This window comes from Musa acuminata, chromosome BXJ3-7 (genome assembly GCF_036884655.1).
Source record: "Musa acuminata AAA Group cultivar baxijiao chromosome BXJ3-7, Cavendish_Baxijiao_AAA, whole genome shotgun sequence".
Taxonomy (NCBI): Eukaryota; Viridiplantae; Streptophyta; class Magnoliopsida; order Zingiberales; family Musaceae; genus Musa; species Musa acuminata.
In genome coordinates this window covers 36,063,212-36,082,810 of record NC_088355.1, presented here as the reverse complement: position 1 = coordinate 36,082,810, position 19,599 = coordinate 36,063,212, and the positions used below count along the sequence as shown (strand labels likewise).

Sequence of the window (19,599 nt, the reverse complement as noted above, 5' to 3'; positions counted from 1 at the left end):
TTTATAATTGACTATGCTCGAGCTATACACTTGCTGACTAAAGTTAGCTCACCAATATCCTTCAGTATTAGATCCATGTAATGAGTTATACATCGAACCCAAAACAATGTTTTTCTTTTTTTTTCCACTAATTATAAATTGACCTATTAAAATTCGCTCCATTGTCGGTGATTATTTGGATAATATATTATTGTCTGATCTGCTCTACTATGGTGTCCATCAAGTTTTCAATATAGTATATATCTTGAATATTGTTAGAAGCATTAATTTACTTATGAAGCACTACCCTCTATTACAATAAATAAGAAAATTATTGATACACATTATTATTGGTCGTGTCCAATTGTCACACATCAATGTCACCCCATATTAGTCTCATTATCTTTTGAAAGATTTGAACTAATCTTTTAGTTCTGTCACATCCTTATCTAAATACATATCATGGATCTCCCTTAGAGTTAGAGGTTGAATCATCATGCCAATCTTTTGAATAGATGAGATCATGATATGGTAATATGGACCTTGGGCTATGTTTGCTAGAATTGTATATAAGTTAAATCATTTTGAAATTACCTTCCCATTATCTTACTCTTTTTCTTTTATATATACATTCTTAATCTGTGTTTGTTTCATTGTTGTGGAGGATAGACTTGTCGATTAATATCAATAATATCTAGTGTGGATCTCTTGCCAAGTCATCTTATAAAACTATAGAGTCCACCATGTCTCGTACTACTTATTTGGCTTAATTAAGGAGGGGCAATTGGTTGCCTCTTGTTAGCATTTGAATTCCACTATCACTACCACGCTCATAATTAGGATGTCGATGCCTCATTGCTTCATTGCACATATATTGATGCTCCATTGATACAAGAATACTAGATGTGAGATCTAAGTCGATTTCATCACTACGACCCTCATAATCATCATAAACAGGTTCTTGTGTAGCCATACAGTATTCTTCTTTAGCTCTTGTCTTTTTTTTTTTATTGTATCTTCTTTTGCTTGTTGTAAGTTATTTAGAAATAATTTATGAACCTTTATTGGAACCTTCTTGTATTTTACAACATTGGGATATTTGTCGGTCAAATATATCTTCACCTATGTGATTCCTCTACTAATTATAGGTGCCTTGAAAGCTAATCACGTGAGTGATGGTATGTGTTACATGCTACATAGTCTTTTTACTTATTATTATTATTGATATTATTTTACTTTATATTATTAATTACATATATTGTGATGTCTATGCAATGAGAATTGAATCATGATGAGATCATGATAATGAGATCAATTCGTTTATAAACACAAACCCTAAAAATTTTCGATCATATGTTACTCAAGAAGGATATCGAGATAGTCGAACAGATCGATGTGCTATATATCCGTCTATATGATTCAGACGGTTGGTCTCATAGTTGTTCATGTGGGGATACTAAGGATATAGTGTGGGTGCTCATTGAATGAGTTCACTAATTAATCCATTTAAGACACCAAAGATGTTATATATGAGTCATCTACTCTTTAATATTAGACTTATAGGTTTGAAAGTTCCAGATCTAGCACATCCGATCATCGAAAATGATAGCCAACCTTATAAGGGCAATTAAGTATCAATAGATGATCATCTACTCTCAGTGTTATGAGAATAATATCATGTGTTCTTCCTCAAGTAAATCCCTAGCTAGGGTTATTCGAGTGAGAGGGAATGAGATCTCCGGGAGAATCCGATTAGAGTGAGACTCGAGTAGATTCCATATAGGCCTAATAACACAATGCTCAGTATATAGTCTCTAGGATATTAGATGAATAAGAGACTACAGATATACAGAAATTAAGGGTAAATAAGTCTAATAGATTGGATCTTTTTGTATCGTCTAGGGATTATAGCGTAGTAGCTTAGTACGTTCGTAATTGATGAGTCTGAGTAAATTATTATGGAGATAATAATTTATTAGGTTAGAAGGAGTTATGATAAATGTGACTCATGATTAGCTCAATATTAGGCCTAGAGGGTCATATACATATAGTAAGTGTTGCAACGAATAGAGGTTCAGATATAAAATATCCGTTGAAGCACATATTTATTGGATATCCAATAAGCCCCTGTATTATTATGACATAGTGGCCTAATATGACATAATAACCTAGTACGTTCATAATCGATGAGTTGAGTGAATTATTATGGCATAATGGCCTAGTACGTTGGTAATCGATAAGTCGAGTGAATTATTATGGAGATAATAATTCACTGGGTCAGAAAGAGTTATGATAAGTGCAACTCACGACTAGCTCAATATTATTATGGAGATTTTTCGCACATCAATCTTCGCACGATGATCCAATATTAAAACTATGGGAACCTATTTTATTTTTCTATTCTTCCACTGCATATATGATGCTCTATTAAGGTTTCCCAACATCCTCCACCTTTGCTAATATAGTCACAATAAATACATTACATATGATTGTTCCTTTGGTGTCATGTTCCTATCAAATTTAAATTAAACAAGATATAAACATGTCAAGTACCTTAATAAGTATTAAAGTCAGTTAATTGACCCAATATTGATCTAATTTTAATTAAATCATCATTAAAATCACTAATCATAATATTAAAAAAATTTATTAAAACCTAATTAACTTTATTTTATCATCATAAATATGTTAAACATATAAATGAAGTATTAAATATATAATTTTGATCTAATATAGATCAATGAAATTATTATTAGATACACTAATCACATAATTAATATAGTTAATTACCTACTAATTATTTCTCTTTCAATACCATAAATATGTCAAATACCCTAATAGAGATTAAAAAAATTAAGTTGACCCAAATTTTGATTAAATTATTATTTAAACCACTAATTATAGTATTAAAATACTTTATTAAAACCTAGTAAAACCTATTTTACCACCATAATCATGTTAAACACATAAAAGAATATGTAATTATTATCCATTAAATTATGATGAAATCATCATTAGATATATTAATGACTATTAACATAGTTAATTACCCAATAATTATTTTTCTTTCAATATTATAAATATATCAAACACCTACTAATAAATATTAAAGATATTTAATTAATCCAATATCGATCAAATTTTGATTAAATCATAATTAAAACTACTAATCGTAGTATTATAAAACTTTATTAAAATCTAATTAAACTCATTATACCATCACAAACATATGATCCGATACTTAATATGCATGAAATATAAATTTTTTACCTATTAAGTGTCTAATTTTGAATAAATCAATATTAAACATGTTAATCATAATATTAAAGATTTTAATTATTTTTTAATTAATATTATTATACCATCAAAAGCATATCAAACAACGTATTATACATTAAGTCACACATCATATAGGATAGACTTAATCATCTCATAAATCAATAAAAATATAGAAAAAGAATTCATACATCTTGATTAAAAAGCTATTCTGTTTAATCCTTTCAAATTAGCCTCATAATTGATTCAATCAATAAATTATTGCTTTGTTGAGTTTAGGAAAGTGAACACAAGAAAGAGATCGTAAATAAAAATAAGTTTAAGAGAGTATGAGAATGAAATTAATTAAAAAAGGAGAGAGGAAATGGTTTTAAAAACTTTTAAGATGCCTCGAACGTAAATTCCAAAGCCGAGGGACAAGGCAAGACAATAAGTTGAAACTGATACCGATATATAAGCCAAAGCTCTCTTTTCAATACTTCTCATGGAGCTCCTGAGTAGACGAGAAATCCAGAAAAAAGCAAATTAAGTCAAGATGAGTATATAAGGGGTATAATCTGAAATCTGATAGCGGAGAAGATTTTAATCTTCTATTCTGTTGAGAAAAATCCTCCGTTTTAATCTGTATAAATAGAAGAGGAACATGTTAATGTATTCAATCGAAATCGATTGGTATTGCATAATACAAGTCGATAACAATTGAAATTTCGATCGTTATCTTCATGTATAATCTCGTATCGTTCGATACAAAATAAAAAATTTGATACCGGATGATAGCAAACGATCCATGTACCAATAAGTTGATGGATCGATACGTACCACCCGTACCGGACGGTATGGTACGAAATTAAAAATCCTTATAAAAATATCACAAATGAAATAGAGAGTTGTCAAATATCATAAATAGGTTAACAAACCTCATGCATATGAGAAGTGAGACCACCAAACCAATGATTTTTACAATTTTCATCAAATCTTAGAACATAAAAAGAGTGAGAATTTATCCTCCACAAAATAAAATTATCCACGAATTTGCATTTTCAGTTCATCATTGCTAGATATGGCAAACATGCCATTTTACATTTGTTTTTCATTACAGATGAAAGCCAATATGCAAACTTAACTGAGCTCATATATTTTCTGATACTTATTTAACAGCTGCACTATAGCCTACCAGATCTTTCAACCCATGGTGTAAGATGGAGATGGTAGGTTGATAACAGTGCTCTTGATCTTCGTCATCATATTGATACTGTTAGTAATCCCTTGTGAACCGATGCCACTGTCTTTCAAGCCCTGAAACAGAGACAGCAGAAATCGGAGTTGCCATGCGATCATGGTGCAGACCAAGGAAATCTACTAGTTCATCACACAACTGCTATCTCAGAAAGATTGCAATTACCTGGAAGGGGAAATGGTCAGGTCCTCGAGCTGGGGCCGAATTTATCTGAACAGTTCCCGTCTCCATAGCGTCGCTTATCAGCATCGCTTTGTTGATGTCTCTTGTGAACACACATCCCTGTGACAAATAGAAGTCAGTCCCAAGCAGTTTAAAAGAATAGTAAATCTCTTCATTAATTCAGATATCAAACTGCTTGACTCTTAAGCAAGTGAAAGATGCATTACTTTGGATTTATCTTTAGCAAGATATGTTGATCCGGCACAGCATTACTCTTCCTAATGAAGAGGGCTGCCATTTTCTTTTCTGAGAATGTAATTGTCATTTTCATTGGCAAATCAAGCATGAGCAGCAAAGTGTTCATGGAAAGCTATGCCAAAATTTTCATGCTGATATTTGGAAACACATTGATATAACAGTTTATGGAGATCATTGTCACCATTATTTTAGTACTAATCAAGCATGAGCAGCAAAGTGTCTGTGAGGTCTGTCAAATTAGACCAATTGCAATACCTGGAGGCCAAAGTTGCTGGCATTGCAATGGTGGATGCCTTCCTCAACAGAGCTGATCCGGATCGCAGGCAAGACAGGTCCGAAGGGTTCTTCCCAAGCAATCCTCATATCAGGCCGGACATGATCAAGTAGCAATGGCCAGATGAGATTTCCTTCCCTCCGGTACTCCTGGCAAAATGTGGCTCCTTTTTCCTTTGCATCCATCACCAATCCTTCTATGAAATTTGCCGAAGATTCTGATACAACCGGAGTGATGTCGCAGTCGTCCTCCGGTGACCCGACCGATAGTTTTGCCATTTTAGACTTCACTTTCTCCACAACAGCATCAGCTACTGATTCCATGACTAGAACTACCTTAACAGCTGTGCATCTTTGACCACTGTGATGAACAAAAGTAAAGCAATTTGAGACTGGATGGATGAAACAAGAGAAATAGAAGCTGCAACATGTCGAGTAAATCAAGAGACGTTCAACAAAACACATATGAACATTAACCAAGATTGTTCTCTGATTGCATGACCTGTAAGAGTAACCTCCTTTCACTATATTTGAGGCAACCAAGTCGAGATCAGCATCTTCAAGCACAATGCACGCATCCTTTCCACCGAGTTCCATCTGTAAAGGGATCATTCCAGCCTTTTTTGAAATGGCAATTCCGGTATCACCTCCGGTGAAGCTGTCATCAGAAGCACAGAATTTTCATGATCAAGGCCTTTAGGAGATTAATACGGCAAAAGGGAAAAGAAATTGTTTGAGCTAGTATCTCCAGTATGCTATTACCTTATGCAATTTACTCCGGGGTGCATCGTTAGAAAGTCACCTATTTCGGATCCTTTGCCGGTGACACAGCTGATCAGGCCCTTTGGGAAACCAGCAAGGTGAAAGCATTGTATCATGTGAAGAGCAGCAACTGCACCCTGGTCAAGAAGTAACAGATGAAGTTGCTTCATGAAATTTGGGAGATTAATCTCAAAAACTCGAAGAAAAAGCATTTCTGATTGCACAAGTGGTTCATTATATATACCTGAGTTGGAGGCTTGAGCACCAGCGAGTTGCCGGCGATTAGCGCAGGGGCAATTTTAGAGACCGCTAAATTCACAGGATAATTAAAGGGAGGGATAGCTAATACAACACCAAGAGGAACCTACAACAAAGCAATTTCAAGATCAGAATGTGTTGTTCTTCCTTGTGTTATCACAGAACATAAGAACTGTATGTACAAAAACATAAGGAATTCAAGCTATGTTCTATTTCTCTTTTTTCTGCATTGCTAAATGTTCTGTTCGTTTGACTTAGTTCAGTGTCACTAACAAAACCAAAAGAAAGAGAACACAGAATAATAATTACCTTGGAACTGAGGCAGTACTTGCTGCGCTCATTACCAGGGAAGCTATCTGAGACTAAGAGTTTGCCCTCTCCGAGTATCCGAACGCCTTCCTCTGCTGTGTATGACACCAAATCCCCTGATCTTACCACCTTCAAATTAACCACACAACATGAAATAACATAGCTATGGCCACAGAAATAGTTAAGCTGCAGCCATGAAGAAGAAGAAGAGAACACGCCAATTTACCTCGGTGACGGCATCCTTCGCGGGCTTGGCAATCTCCTTGACGAGGCACTCGGCTATGGGGGCCCTGTGCTCCTTGAGGATCGCTGCCGCTTTGTGGAGATGCTCCGCCCGCTTCCACAACGGTGTCCGCGCCCACAGCTTTTGCGCTGCCTTTGCGGCTTCCATCACCTTGTTCACCTCCTCCTGCGTGCATGCTGTTCCAAACACCCAGTCGACCAAACAGAGGAAAACAATGAAGAAGATGGAACCATAATGGAAACGAATGACGCATGTGAGTTTTGCGATTCTCATAGCCTTACAGTAAAAGATTCTAAACGAAAACATATTATATTTTTATATGGGTTAATTATCCTCATTTGAGATGCATCAAAACCAAAGTAAACTTGAATCAGGGGAAAGCAGGGGATGCAGACAGAAAAAAAGAGAGAGTATAACGAATTTTGTACTGAGAATCACAGCCTCGAATCCCAGAAAGGATCAATTTTTAATGCGACAAATTAGTAAAGCCTCCATTTGTTTGTGAGTTTTTAGTCTCGAATACGAGAAAGCTAAAATTAAAGAAGAAAAGAAGAAGCAATCTTAGAAAAAACGAAAACCTCATCAAATCTGTAAGTCCGGTGGTTGCTCTCTTGCTGTGTAAATATTCGATCTCGAGAGAGACAAACAAATTAGATCCATCGCTCAAGAACTCGATGCGAACAAAAATCTCCGATTCAGATGCCTAGACACGACAACGAACGACAAGCTTCAAGAGCAAAACACTCCACCTTGGACCTTGTACTGAGTCTGCCGGGTGGTGGGATTGACGATGGAGACGGCCTTCCCGGAGGCGGACTTCTTCCACTCGCCGTCCGCGTAGTACTTGTAGACCTGTTCCCCATCAACGATCTCTGTGAACACGTCCGTCCCTGCCATGACCGCCCCACCACCGGCAGTTGCTGCTTCCCTCTTCCTCTCTCCCACCACCACCGGTATCAGCGCCGAGCGAGCAAGGAGCGAACGCGAGCGTGTGATGAAGAAGAGCTTGATAGGGAGGCGAAGCGGTGAACACCAAGGCTGGGCCGAGAGGAATATATAGAGGCGACGAGAGCCACGCCTCACCGAGGGCGAGGTGGACCACGGTTCCCATCAGTTCGGTTGGTCGCACGGAAAACGACGTGAGCAGCGCGGCCGCGGGTCCCTCCTCCCCGGCCGGGGGAATACGAGTTCGCCACCGTTTTGTGGCGGGAACTACGTATCCGCCCTTGCCTCCCGCGCAGGCGACGTGGCGCCCCGGCCGCCCCCCGATCGCCACAGAGCTTTCGTGGCCCCACCCGCCTGTGGGTACATCCATTAGCGGCTTGCGCCACTACTGGTAGTTAATTAACAGTATTAACGGCGCTGCAGGAGGAGCGCATGGACGAAAGGTTGTGTGGCTCATTATGGAGGGCAGGCAGTTCCACCCAAATCTAACCCAACAATTAATTACTCATGTCTTAATCACATTGGCGCATTATTAATCAAGGTAGAAACATTATTAAAATATAATGCCGATGCTTAATTTAAGTTTTTATATTCCATTTTACGAAATACATAAATATTTCATTAGCAATTTACTCCACATATTGATGTATTCGAATATATTTTCCTTCCAAATTCCGTCCAACGGCTTCCGCATGTGCGATCCAATAATGGAGACCTACTTGGAGTTAACTCTGTGGAGGTTGATGTCTTTGGTTTGTCCGCCGGTGATGGAGCGGAAGGACAGAGAGGTGAGAAGGTCAGGCGAAGGGGAGCAAGGGAGGAGACAGGTGGTGATCATGCGGCGGTTTGGTGGAGGGATGGACTGTTGGGGTGGCTGCCAACTCCCGCAGTTGTGTATTGATGATGCCTGGCATCACCATGACTGCTCTCTGAGCAGTTGGTGGTTGTAAACGCATGGGCGGAGGTCTTCTTCCTTGGAAGATTAAGTCACACTTGACGTCTCCGTGCGACATATTAGTCTTTCCAAGGTTTTGGAAGAGTAAAAATGTAGCTACAGAGATGGTAACTGATTCAAAGGCATCTGCTGTAACTTGGCTGCATGGAAGTGCACCTCTTGGAGAAGTCTGCAAGAATATCCTAAGCATTGTGCTCGTTTTCAGAGAACACACAGCAATTAACAATGCGCTCTGATTCCTTTTCTTTGAAGCATCTTCATAATGGTTTGCAGTCTGAGTTAACCGGTACCACTGCTTTCCAAGTTCTTTGCCTCAAAGATGAGCAACGAGGCGATGGTTAGGTGTGGAAGTTTCCATCAGAGTTGTTGGAACTCCCACTCTATGGGAAGGTGCATCCGATTCCATTTCCATGGCTCTTAATTTTCGTTGCCCTACTGGACCATCATTTATTCAAGACACACGTACAAGAGAGGCACTCCTGTCAACTGAGTTATGCAGTGGGGGTCGGTGGAGAGATCAACATGAAGAAGATGCTAGAGAAGTAAAAGATGAGAGAATTCATTCACAAGTGAATGTAGCAAACCATGTGAATTACTTATGAGGTTAAAGAAGTAACAATGATCATGCTTTCCTTAATTTCCTTGCTTGGAACTGACATCTTTGAATGGTGAAGTCGAACAGCTTTCACTGTGGATGCTGCTACACTTGAGGTCGTTCAAATTGGAGAAGCTTCACGATGAAGGGAAGAACCAACCGCTAGGCACGTGAAGCGATACATCAGTCATCTACCTCCGTATTCATCCGATGATGCCATCTGTTACTGAAAACACACCTGTTGTTGTCGGAGAGCTGTGCTCCAACGGTGGTTCACAGAAGGCAATGCGCATGCTTTAAGCTCAGCCACAAGAACATACAAGGACATGGAATTATTGCAGGAGAATGGATCATGGACTCGCTCGCCACCACAATCGGAAGTTGTTGGGGAAGGCAAGGATTAAAGCAGTGGATGGCATCTCTTCTGATGGGGTAGAAACATATTGAGTGGATGCAGGCAGGAGAGGATCGGAGTGGTCAAGGATGCCAGCACAGTGAGCATCAACCACAAGATTGCAAGGAACAAGGATTGGGTGTTTGTTTGTTTGTTTATATGGTCATGTGATGATCTCATTGTTCCTTTCTCTCTTTTGATGGGCCATGCCACCTGTTTGACTTGGTCTCCTTCTTCCTGTCTTTGTTCCTTTGCTACATATAAGAACAAAAATTTTCCATCTTTGTGTCTTTAGTAGGTAACGTAGTTTTATTACTTGATGAACAAACTCAATTATCTTTAAGAAAATGAAGGTGGCTTTCACTAATGAAATGAGAGGAGCAGAATATAGTATTGAAGTATGGGTATCTAACCATGAACTGCTACATATTTCACGAGAAATCAAAACTGGTAACAAAATTTCCATCAAAGTAAATAGAAAACCAATTAATCCGGTCGTTGAGAGGGAGACTATCCCAGCTAACACCAATCAATCTTGGAAGTTGAAGATGAATGATGTGATAAACATGTAAGGTGTGAATTAAAATAAAACTACTAAATTGCTTATTTTCCTGTGTTTAAAATCAAGCACAAAAGTATTCTTCCATTACTTCATCAATGCTGAGGAAAGCTGAGTAGAACATAAACTTCACTAGTACTCCAAATAGTAAAATCAAATAAACACTTAGTACCATCTTGGTTGAACTCAAGGTTGATTCATAGACCTTTTACAATCAATCAACATACCCCTGTGATAAGAACGAAATACTCACAGAAAAGACTCTATTTGACGTACAACAGGATCAAAGCTACTCTATTTGATCCACCTTCCTTTGTGTTCTTGCTAAATTATTCTTCATTTCATATTTGCCAAGTTCTTCTACATAAGATTAAGTATTCACTTTCAGTAGGAATGACACATCTTCGGGGACAAAGGGAGCTCTACAACCATTTCAAATGCTGCTGCTGAGCTGATTCTCCCTGGTACATTTCAATCAAGCTTTTGATATTTCTGCAATCAAAATATAGAACATTGATTTAAGAAAGGTAATAGTATTTCTAGATTGCTACTATTTGATTATCATGGAGCAAACAGAAGTCACCTCATTATTTGTCTGCTACTATTCCTGTTATGATAGATAATCCTGGCTATAAGAAAGTAGACAAGACACCTCATTACCACTGTTATTACCATAGATACCAGACCAGACATGGATGTGCTGTGCAGTTTTCCTTGATAAATAGATGGACCGGAATGCATGATGAACAAAACTTTTGTGGAGATCAGAAGGCAAATTACAGGGCAAACAGTTCGATTAACTTCTTCGAACTAGAGAAGAACATCATCATAATTTCACAAGCAAGATGAGCATCATAATCGATTCTTTTCCATAATTGTGTCCTGGACTTTTAGTTACCGATCAAATAATTATCACAAAGTCACTCTTTAGTTAAAGTCTTGTTTTCATATGTCCAGATCTTCCAACTGTTTTCTATCGAGCTAATTACGTATTATCTCATATAGTTAATTATCTTTATAATTTCGATTCATACATTTTAAAATGTTACATTGACATTTCTTTATACAGGAAATTGAAACATTTAGATCTATTTACCATAATATTATTGATTTTATTAATAAAATATTAAAATAAAAGATAAAAAAGATAATTTTAATATTCTAATTGATAGTGACGGACAACATCGATGGTGGTAGACGACAACACTACTGGGAGCAATGTTAAGATATGAGAATTACTCTGTATCTACATCGACATCGGCATAATTGTCGAGCGGTAATGTTATCCTCATCCACAACAGTCATCTGTGACCCCCTAATAGCATCGTCATCCACAATTAAAATGTTAAAATTACTTAAACCAACGTTGCTAGGATGAATGAATTTAGATGTTTTACTTTCGTAATTACAGAAATATCGATATAACTTTTTAAGATATAGTGATCAAAATATTAAAGATAATGAACTACGAAGGCTAATATATAATTAGTCTTTCTCAGTATCATGGGATAAGTAATTATGATCGAGTAAATATCACTGTTCACATTGATCATTCCCTATGCCATGTAATTGTGATTAAGGACAAGCTTTCAAGATTTCATCACTTCATGTCCTTAATCATCTGACCTCAACAACTAATCAACTTAATCTTGAGTAGAGATGGTTATAAGCAAAAAAAAAAAAAAAAAAGCAAAGGTTTTTCATTCTAAAACACATATACCTTAAATATCGGGCTAACATCACAAATCGAATTATAAACAAAATTAAGCATGTCTTTATTTCAATGAGTCATAACATGTAAAAAAATTTTGGGCCTCAAGGAAAATGTAATGCAAGCTGATTTGCCATATAGGCAATGAAGTAGATAAATAACCTATCAGCAATATAAGACAGAACCAAAACATATAGGATGGTAAATGAGAAAGCGAAGAGTATCATATGGTGCCTATTTATATATGATGAAAGAGATGATTTCCTCAATTGAGCATCGAGATTTCCTGGTGCAGTTGAAGAAATCTCATCTTCTATGTAGTTGAAAAAATCTCTCTATTATCATGCCCCCGCAAGATCGAGCTCCTATCAAGGATACCAATCTTGGATCGATGCAATAAAAATATTTATGGGCTAGAGGCTTCGTGAATAAGTCTGCTAGTTGATTAGCCATATGTACATGAGAGACACGAAGTTAATGTCTAACAACTTGGTCTCGCACAAAGTGAAAGTCGATGGCAATGTATTTCATGTGTGAGTGGAACATTGGATTGACACATAAGTAGGTAGCTCCAACATTATTACAATATATTGTAGGAGTAATGGTATTAGAAAATTAGAGTGAGCAGACAATTAATAAGGTAGATGGTAGTTTGAAAGGTTGCAGACCAAAATGTTACTAGCATGGAGGCTTGATGTAGAAGTGTGAGACCAGTTTCTACGATATGTCGATTTTTGCATTCAACAGAGCCAACTAGTTGAGGAGTGTATAGGGGTGACTTAAAGTGTTGGATGCCACGGGTTGAGAGATAGGATGTGAGGGCTTGATATTCGCCCCTGCCATCAGAGTATACTGTTTTAATTGTAGACTGAAAGAAGTTTTCGACCAGCTCTTTAAAGTTGGTGAAGATTGGTAAAGCTTCTGGTTTATGACAGAGAGGGTAAATCCACATGTACTTAGTAAAATAGTCTACAAAAATAATATAAAATCTAAACTTATCAAAGGAAGTGACGGGAGTAAACCCCAAACATTAGTATAAATAATTTTAAATGGTTTAGAACATGATAGGGAGGAAGAGCAAAAAGAGAGTCTATGACTTTTATTACTAGGATAAGTATTACAATAAATGTTATTATTTATGGGAGTAGAAAGAGAATAACAAGAAAGTAATTTATTTTGGATAGAGAGAGAGGGATGCCACAAATATTGGAGCTACCATTGATGAGTAAATAGTGGGTTGTTTGATTTGTGGAACTGACGCTCATTCATAAAAATTGTCCTTACTCTGGCCTTAGACCAAGGATGCTCCAGTGTTCAAATCCTTGATAAGAAAAGAGTTAGGAAAGAATTCCGAGTATAAAAGTTGTGGTAGGTGAATTAAACATTGTGGAATCAGTATGAGTAATAGAAAATCCTTTACCGTCATTGATGATGACGTCATCATGCCCATTATAGTTGTTGTGGATCGACAAGTTCTATAGATCAGAGGTAATGTGGTGGGATGCGCCAGAGTCCATGATCCAATTATAATCAGTAGTGTTTGGAGTAGTTGTGAGATTTGCTTAAGCCAATGTGATTGTGTAGGAAGTTTGGGTTGAGATCGACAGACTATTGTAGAGTGATCGACTTTATCACATAATTGGTAGACAACTCTTTGTTGGTTTGTGTATTAAGGGTGCTAGGACTACTGATGATTAAAGTAGGCACCTTGGTTGCTATGACTGAAATATTGATGATATAGAGGAGGGATGGTTTGGTTGGAGCTCAAAGGTTCAGGAGACATGGTCAAAAATTTGTTGATAGTCTTGTTATACTGATTGCCCCTCCTCATACCTATCAAGGTAAGAGTTATCGATGATAATCTTTATGTTGTTTAGATAATTAGCAACAGTACTTCCCTCTTATTTTGTTGAACGATTTGCCTTGTGGTTTGCAACTTATACACCAGGCTTAACAGCAGTGTCACGTGAAGATATGAGTGGAGCAAAAGATCTAGCGATTGAGGCTTGAATTGCTTGGCCCTGTGCGGTAGGCTTGGAACTTGTTGCGGTAGCCGTGGTCACGACTGGAATCAGAGAAGTTGCCATCGTACGACCGATTGTGGCTAGCGGTCAAGGACCGGTGCTTGCCCCAGTTCCGTCGTTCCTGGAGGAGGATCGTTGAAGAACCGGTGCAGATCAGTCGGCTGCCAAGAACCGGTGCTCATCCCAGTTCCTTCGTTCGGGAGGAGGATCGTTGAAGAAGAACTGCAATTGGTGCAGTTCAGAGAACAATGGCAGAGGAGGGATGGTTGCAACCGGTGCAGATCAGTCGGCTGCCAAGAACCGGCGCTCATCCCAGTTCCTTCGTTCGGGAGGAGGATTGTTGAAGAAGAACTGCAATCGGTGCAGTTCAGAGAGTAATGACAGGGGAGGGTAAGAAACACTATAGACGTCTCCTTTTCGATCACGGAATGGGATGGATGGGGCTGGGAGTTTAGTTTCCGTGCAGACTCGCCGCTCCCCAGGCTGGTCCCAGATATGATAGGACCCTCGATTGAGTCTGTGGCAGAGATCGGAAGCGCCGTCTCCTCGGTAATGGGCTTCACAGATCGGAAGCAGCGACGCCGCCAACGGCGAGACCTGCGCGGGCCGCGATGAAGCGGACGCAGGGTCAGGGCCTTGTAGTCCGGGTGTCGGTGGCCGTCGGAGACGGGGGGGGCGGCGGTGTTGACAGAGGAGAAATCTGGCAGCGGCGTGATGTCAGACAACAAGAAATTTTCTCGTCGTCGACTCGATGGGGGTGCTGCAACAGCAACGATGGTGCCTATTTATACACGGTGAAAGAGAGGATTTCCTCTACTGAATAACAAGATTTCTTTATACAGTTGAAGAAATCTCCATCTGCTATGCAGTTGAGAAAATATCTCTATTATCAGTAAACCCTCACTGTCCTATATGTTCACCAACCGAAGCAGCTCTGTCCTGTTCTTGTTCACCGTGTAATCATGCAAGAACCCCGCAAGTTCATCGTTTACCCGTCTCTCCAAGTATTCCCGAGAAGCATTCTGCATCTCCTCATCCAATTCCCCGCTCAAACACGATTAAAACATATTGATCGAGAGAATTATCGAGATAATATGAGATTAAAATTACGAAGAAAGATCATAATGAATTCGAATGCACGAATCATTAGCTTAAGATGTATTCTTGGTATTCGTATGAGTTTGATCGATGGGAACATCTTGAAGATGTTCCACACCAACAAAGCCAAGAAAAACAAAACTTATTAAGGAAAAAAAAGAATAATTAAGAGAAGGGAGCAAAGAGTGTTGGGTAAAAAAGCATCGTACCAAAATTATCAGGAAAAGAGACATTTATAGGGCCAATGGTATGCTGCTACATTGCCTGCAGCTTAGTTTTGAGAATATTTCTGTAATAAAGATATTTTTTTTTAAAAATAAATTCATGTTTTTATTAAAAAATAATTAAAAAAAAGAAAGATATATTAAAATTTCAGCAAAAGGCGCTTCGCTGGTTGCTACGTGCAACGATTACCCCCAAACTTCTAATAAATAAAGATCAATTCAAAAATAATAAATTCATATTTTAAAATATTGAATAAAAATAATAAAAAAGATGTATTAAAAAATTTATATTTCTTATTAAATATTCCATAAAAAATATGATGACATATAGGAATAAAAAGATTAATGATCATATTTTTTATCCCAGTTGATAAAATAGTAGTTCCAATACAAAGCGTTAATATAACACGAAGGTGTTAACTGGTTTAAATGATAAAAGTCTTGAGCTCGAATATCATCTTCATTGTTTATCTTTTAAAAAAAATAAAATCAACCCGAGTCTTACTTAAGTCGTTCAATAACTTTATATGTCACCATGTGAGTATGCAAATCATATGGGTGACTTAATTAAGAACATTTATCGTATTGTAATAGTATGTTATACCTTTAATTAACAAAATATTATAAGGTCGAATCTCACCTTCATCATTTACTCTTTATAAAAAAAATCTATTTGAGTTTTAACAAAATATTACACCCAAAAATTTAACAAATAAAGATAAATTTAAAAAATAAATTCATGTTTTTCTTAGAAAATAAATAAAAATAAAAATAAAGATATATTAAACTTTTATATTTTTTTATTAATATTCTATCAAAATATGATGGCATATAGGACTAAAACGATTAATGGTCATATTTTATGTCCGAGTGAGACTTTCATCTAATAACCTTCTTTGTTAAATTAAATAAATAATTATAACACACAAATAACAGTATATCTCGAAGGTACTGAATGGTTTAGTTGATGAAGATCTTGATAGAATATCGTAAGGTCTTAAATATTTCGAATCCCCATTTTTATCATTTACCATTTGCAAACAAAAAAAATAAAATTCATCTTGAGTTTTATTAAGTCATTAAATAACTTTATATGCCACCTTCAGGCAAATCATATGGTTTGAAGATACTTAAACATAACAATATGATTATACATTGGAATAAACTAAGACGTAAATATAGCTCAAGTCGAGTTGAGAGTAGAGTTCAAGTATCCTAGTAGTTCATAGGATTAGGAATTGAATTTGTGAAATTATTACAACTACATAACATCAATAAAATAGAAAAAAATATATAGGAATTCACGATATAAATAAGAAAAAAAGGGCATAGGAAAGTTACAATAGACATATAATATATAGGAAAGGAAATAAATCACATTAAGATATTTTACTTATAAAGACATCCTAAATAAGGAACTATTGAATGGATATTGTGGGCATTGAAGCTCGGACTTCTTAGGTGCCAGCATTGAATTCTTCTAGTTTGCAAAGTTGCCATTGCCTCGAGCGTTCTCTTCCTTTTTTCTACGGCCGCCAACATCCCTTTCTGAGGTTGCATTGGTTGTTGCTGTTGCTCGATTTAAGCTGCGATTGCTGGGGTTGAACAAGTTGTTGGCACCTGATTGAGGAAGAAGAAGCTGTCCTGTGTTGCTGTTAAGGCTTGCTACTGCAGGTTGAATTGAAGAGGAAGTTGCTACTTGTTGTCTCTCTGCAACAGAGCTGCTGCCGGAGGCTGAATCGAAGAAGAAGTAGCTATGGTTGGTTGGTTCTTGGATGACTCAGTGCTGCTACAAGTTTTAAGGGGGATTAATGTTGTGTTCTCTTCTTCTTGATTCTTCTTGGATTGGAGGTTGAGTCAACATCGAATCGAACTGAATTTGACTTTGATCGAAAAATGATTTGAGTAAGATTGAATCCCTATTAGAATTCTTGTTGGGTCGAATTAGAGTTCCAAACTTATACTTAACCTTGAACAGTCTTCCTGTTAACATTTGATATTTATTCAAGTTCATGGAACATCAGATAGTTTTGGTTTTGTTCATATAGAGACCTTCACTTGCACTGAATCATGTGTGTGAAATAGAATTTATCTAGGAGATTCAACTCAAGAAGGTTATGTCGCACAAGAATGTTGATACCTCGAAAGACCACATGCATTAATGTAAAATTCAATCAATAATACTAGAAACTTTACTGTACCGCATCAAAAGAAAGAGGATAGAAACAATGACATGGCATAAACTGAGCAGAAGAAAGAGATTGCAGAACCTGAAATGAGATCCCAATATCATGAGCCTTGAAAAATATTGCATGCATATCTCTGGGTAATCCTATGAACCTACGAGGGTGTTTAAGAGGAATAACTTTTGCAAGGGGAAACAAGTCTTTAACAGGGCTGTCAGTAAAAGCCTTGGGATGATAATGCTAATGTCTGTCTAGTCCTTTTCCATAGACTTCATTGATGGCTTTGTGCTATGAAAAGCCTTGGGATGAGAATATTGCTCATGAGCAAATCTTTTGCAGGCAAACTTCAAAGATCAATGCAGGCTTTTTTCAGCATGCCAAGATAAAGACATAAAGCTTTTATGGCTTATCATGGAAGTCAGGTGGTGGGTCAAACAATATCCTTGTGTCAAGGATCAAAGTCCTAACACTCCCTACCATTGCTTTCCAAGGCAACAGTTCTTGGGCCAGATAGATTTCAAAACATTAAAACAGATGGCAGTAGAATTATGACATCCAGTGCTCTATCCATTATCACAAGTTTCAAGCTCTGCTAGCACTGCTAGGATTGTGATGCATGTATGTATATATGTATGTTTATATGTGTGCAGGCACATGCTATGATGACTGCAAAGATTTACTACTGTCACACTAAGCTCTTCCAATCATTTAAAATACAACAGCCTTTTCAGATCTTGGTTACAAGCTAGCTGTGAATTGGACCACAAAATTGCCCTCAACAAAGATCAATGACAAAATAATACATAGCAGGAGACTTAGTCAGAAACATCTATATTCTCCTACATAATGTGTAAATTAAAATGTCTGATATATTATGAGTCTGTCTATGTAATTGATATGCTCTTGAGTTGAGCATACCAACTTCTAAAACAAAATAGTTCTATGCTGGAGCAGACAAAAAGGCTGTGTGGAAAAGGAGTGAAAGAAACATTGAGATCATATAGGAGACAGCTAAAATATTAGTCTAAAGGCAATACATATCTCCTTTCTCCTTATGCCTTTCTCTATTATATTAACTAAACTAAAGAAGGCTGAATGTTTCAGTGTCATACTCTTCCCCCTCTATGCCAAGCTCTGATGTCCACTTAACACCCATCTGCAATGCCACAAGTTTCTCTTACATACCCATAGCAACCATTAAATGAAAATTTGCACCAACTGGAGCTTGAAGCAAAATTATATGGAACGAGCACATATATTATGTAAATATATTGCACATGTACATGTTAGATCAGCTAATCTAATGCTCAGAAGGGGATTTGGGAAGTCGGAATGGTGTAAACCTCAGTAGGAGAAGGAAACAACAGGAAGCAGCAGAACTGACTACAGAGAGCAGAGCTCCATAGATAGGTTAGAGTCCAGCAGCTCTTCAATCATCTGTTCTATGTGACGTTCCTCTAAATAACTGAATTCCACCTCCCCATGGCCGTTCTCCTTCACGACCCAGTTGGTCTCTTCCTTCTTCCCTCCTGCAAACTCGGTCCTCGCCTTCGTCATATCATCGACAAACACCGAGCTCATGTTATCAGCTGCAGCACCATTAACCAGCAGAGCTGGCTTTCCCGGTGCGTCCTTGACGACAGGCTGCGTGGCTTGAAGCGACAGCAAGTTGAAGCGGTGCAGCTTCGCGGTGAGAGCTGCCGACAAGTACCGACAATTCGATGGCAAGGAGCCATTGGGACCGTAAGAAAAGTTGGTCCTCGCCCTCGCCCCGCACATCAGCCTTGCTGCTTCATCGTAGGCCCTGGCGGCGTCCTCTGCCGTCTCGAACGTGCCGAGCCATATCCTCGTCTTCCTAGAGGAGGAACGCAGCATCGCTGAAAGTTAGTGACGCTACTAAGCGCTCATGAAAGTTGATCGTGGAAGAGATGTGAATCGCTTACAGGAGAGGGTGGCGGATTTCGGAGACCCAGGAACCCCAGTGCCTCTGCCGGACGCCGCGGTACCGCTTCTGAGGCCTGGCCATGAGAGAGGGCTTGTTGGTTTCTCTGCCGCGGCAATGCAGGGGAAGAGACAGCGAGCAGAAGGCTCTGTGACGAAGGCGAGCATTCTGAGACTTGGAGGGTCGGTTTATGTAGTTAGATTCGGAG

General features: G+C 38.0%; 2 protein-coding genes across 2 annotated transcripts; both read right to left on the bottom strand.

Moving 5' to 3' along the window:
- Positions 1 to 4,275: 4,275 nt before the first annotated feature.
- Positions 4,276 to 7,788, bottom strand: LOC135642150 (NADP-dependent glyceraldehyde-3-phosphate dehydrogenase-like). Its single transcript, XM_065158046.1, has 9 exons — positions 7,508 to 7,788; positions 6,741 to 6,934; positions 6,515 to 6,643; positions 6,192 to 6,311; positions 5,948 to 6,084; positions 5,688 to 5,843; positions 5,168 to 5,546; positions 4,658 to 4,774; positions 4,276 to 4,551 (listed from the first exon to the last, which is right to left on the bottom strand). Exons 1-9 carry the CDS (start codon positions 7,653 to 7,655, stop codon positions 4,438 to 4,440), a joined length of 1,494 nt encoding a protein of 497 aa, XP_065014118.1. The 5' UTR covers positions 7,656 to 7,788; the 3' UTR covers positions 4,276 to 4,437.
- Positions 7,789 to 18,685: 10,897 nt separating this feature from the next.
- LOC135642494 (ethylene-responsive transcription factor ERF003-like) lies at positions 18,686 to 19,539 on the bottom strand. Its single transcript, XM_065158695.1, has 2 exons — positions 19,393 to 19,539; positions 18,686 to 19,304 (listed from the first exon to the last, which is right to left on the bottom strand). The coding sequence occupies exons 1-2, from the start codon at positions 19,473 to 19,475 to the stop codon at positions 18,833 to 18,835; spliced, it is 555 nt and encodes a 184-aa protein (XP_065014767.1). The 5' UTR covers positions 19,476 to 19,539; the 3' UTR covers positions 18,686 to 18,832.
- Positions 19,540 to 19,599: the final 60 nt, after the last annotated feature.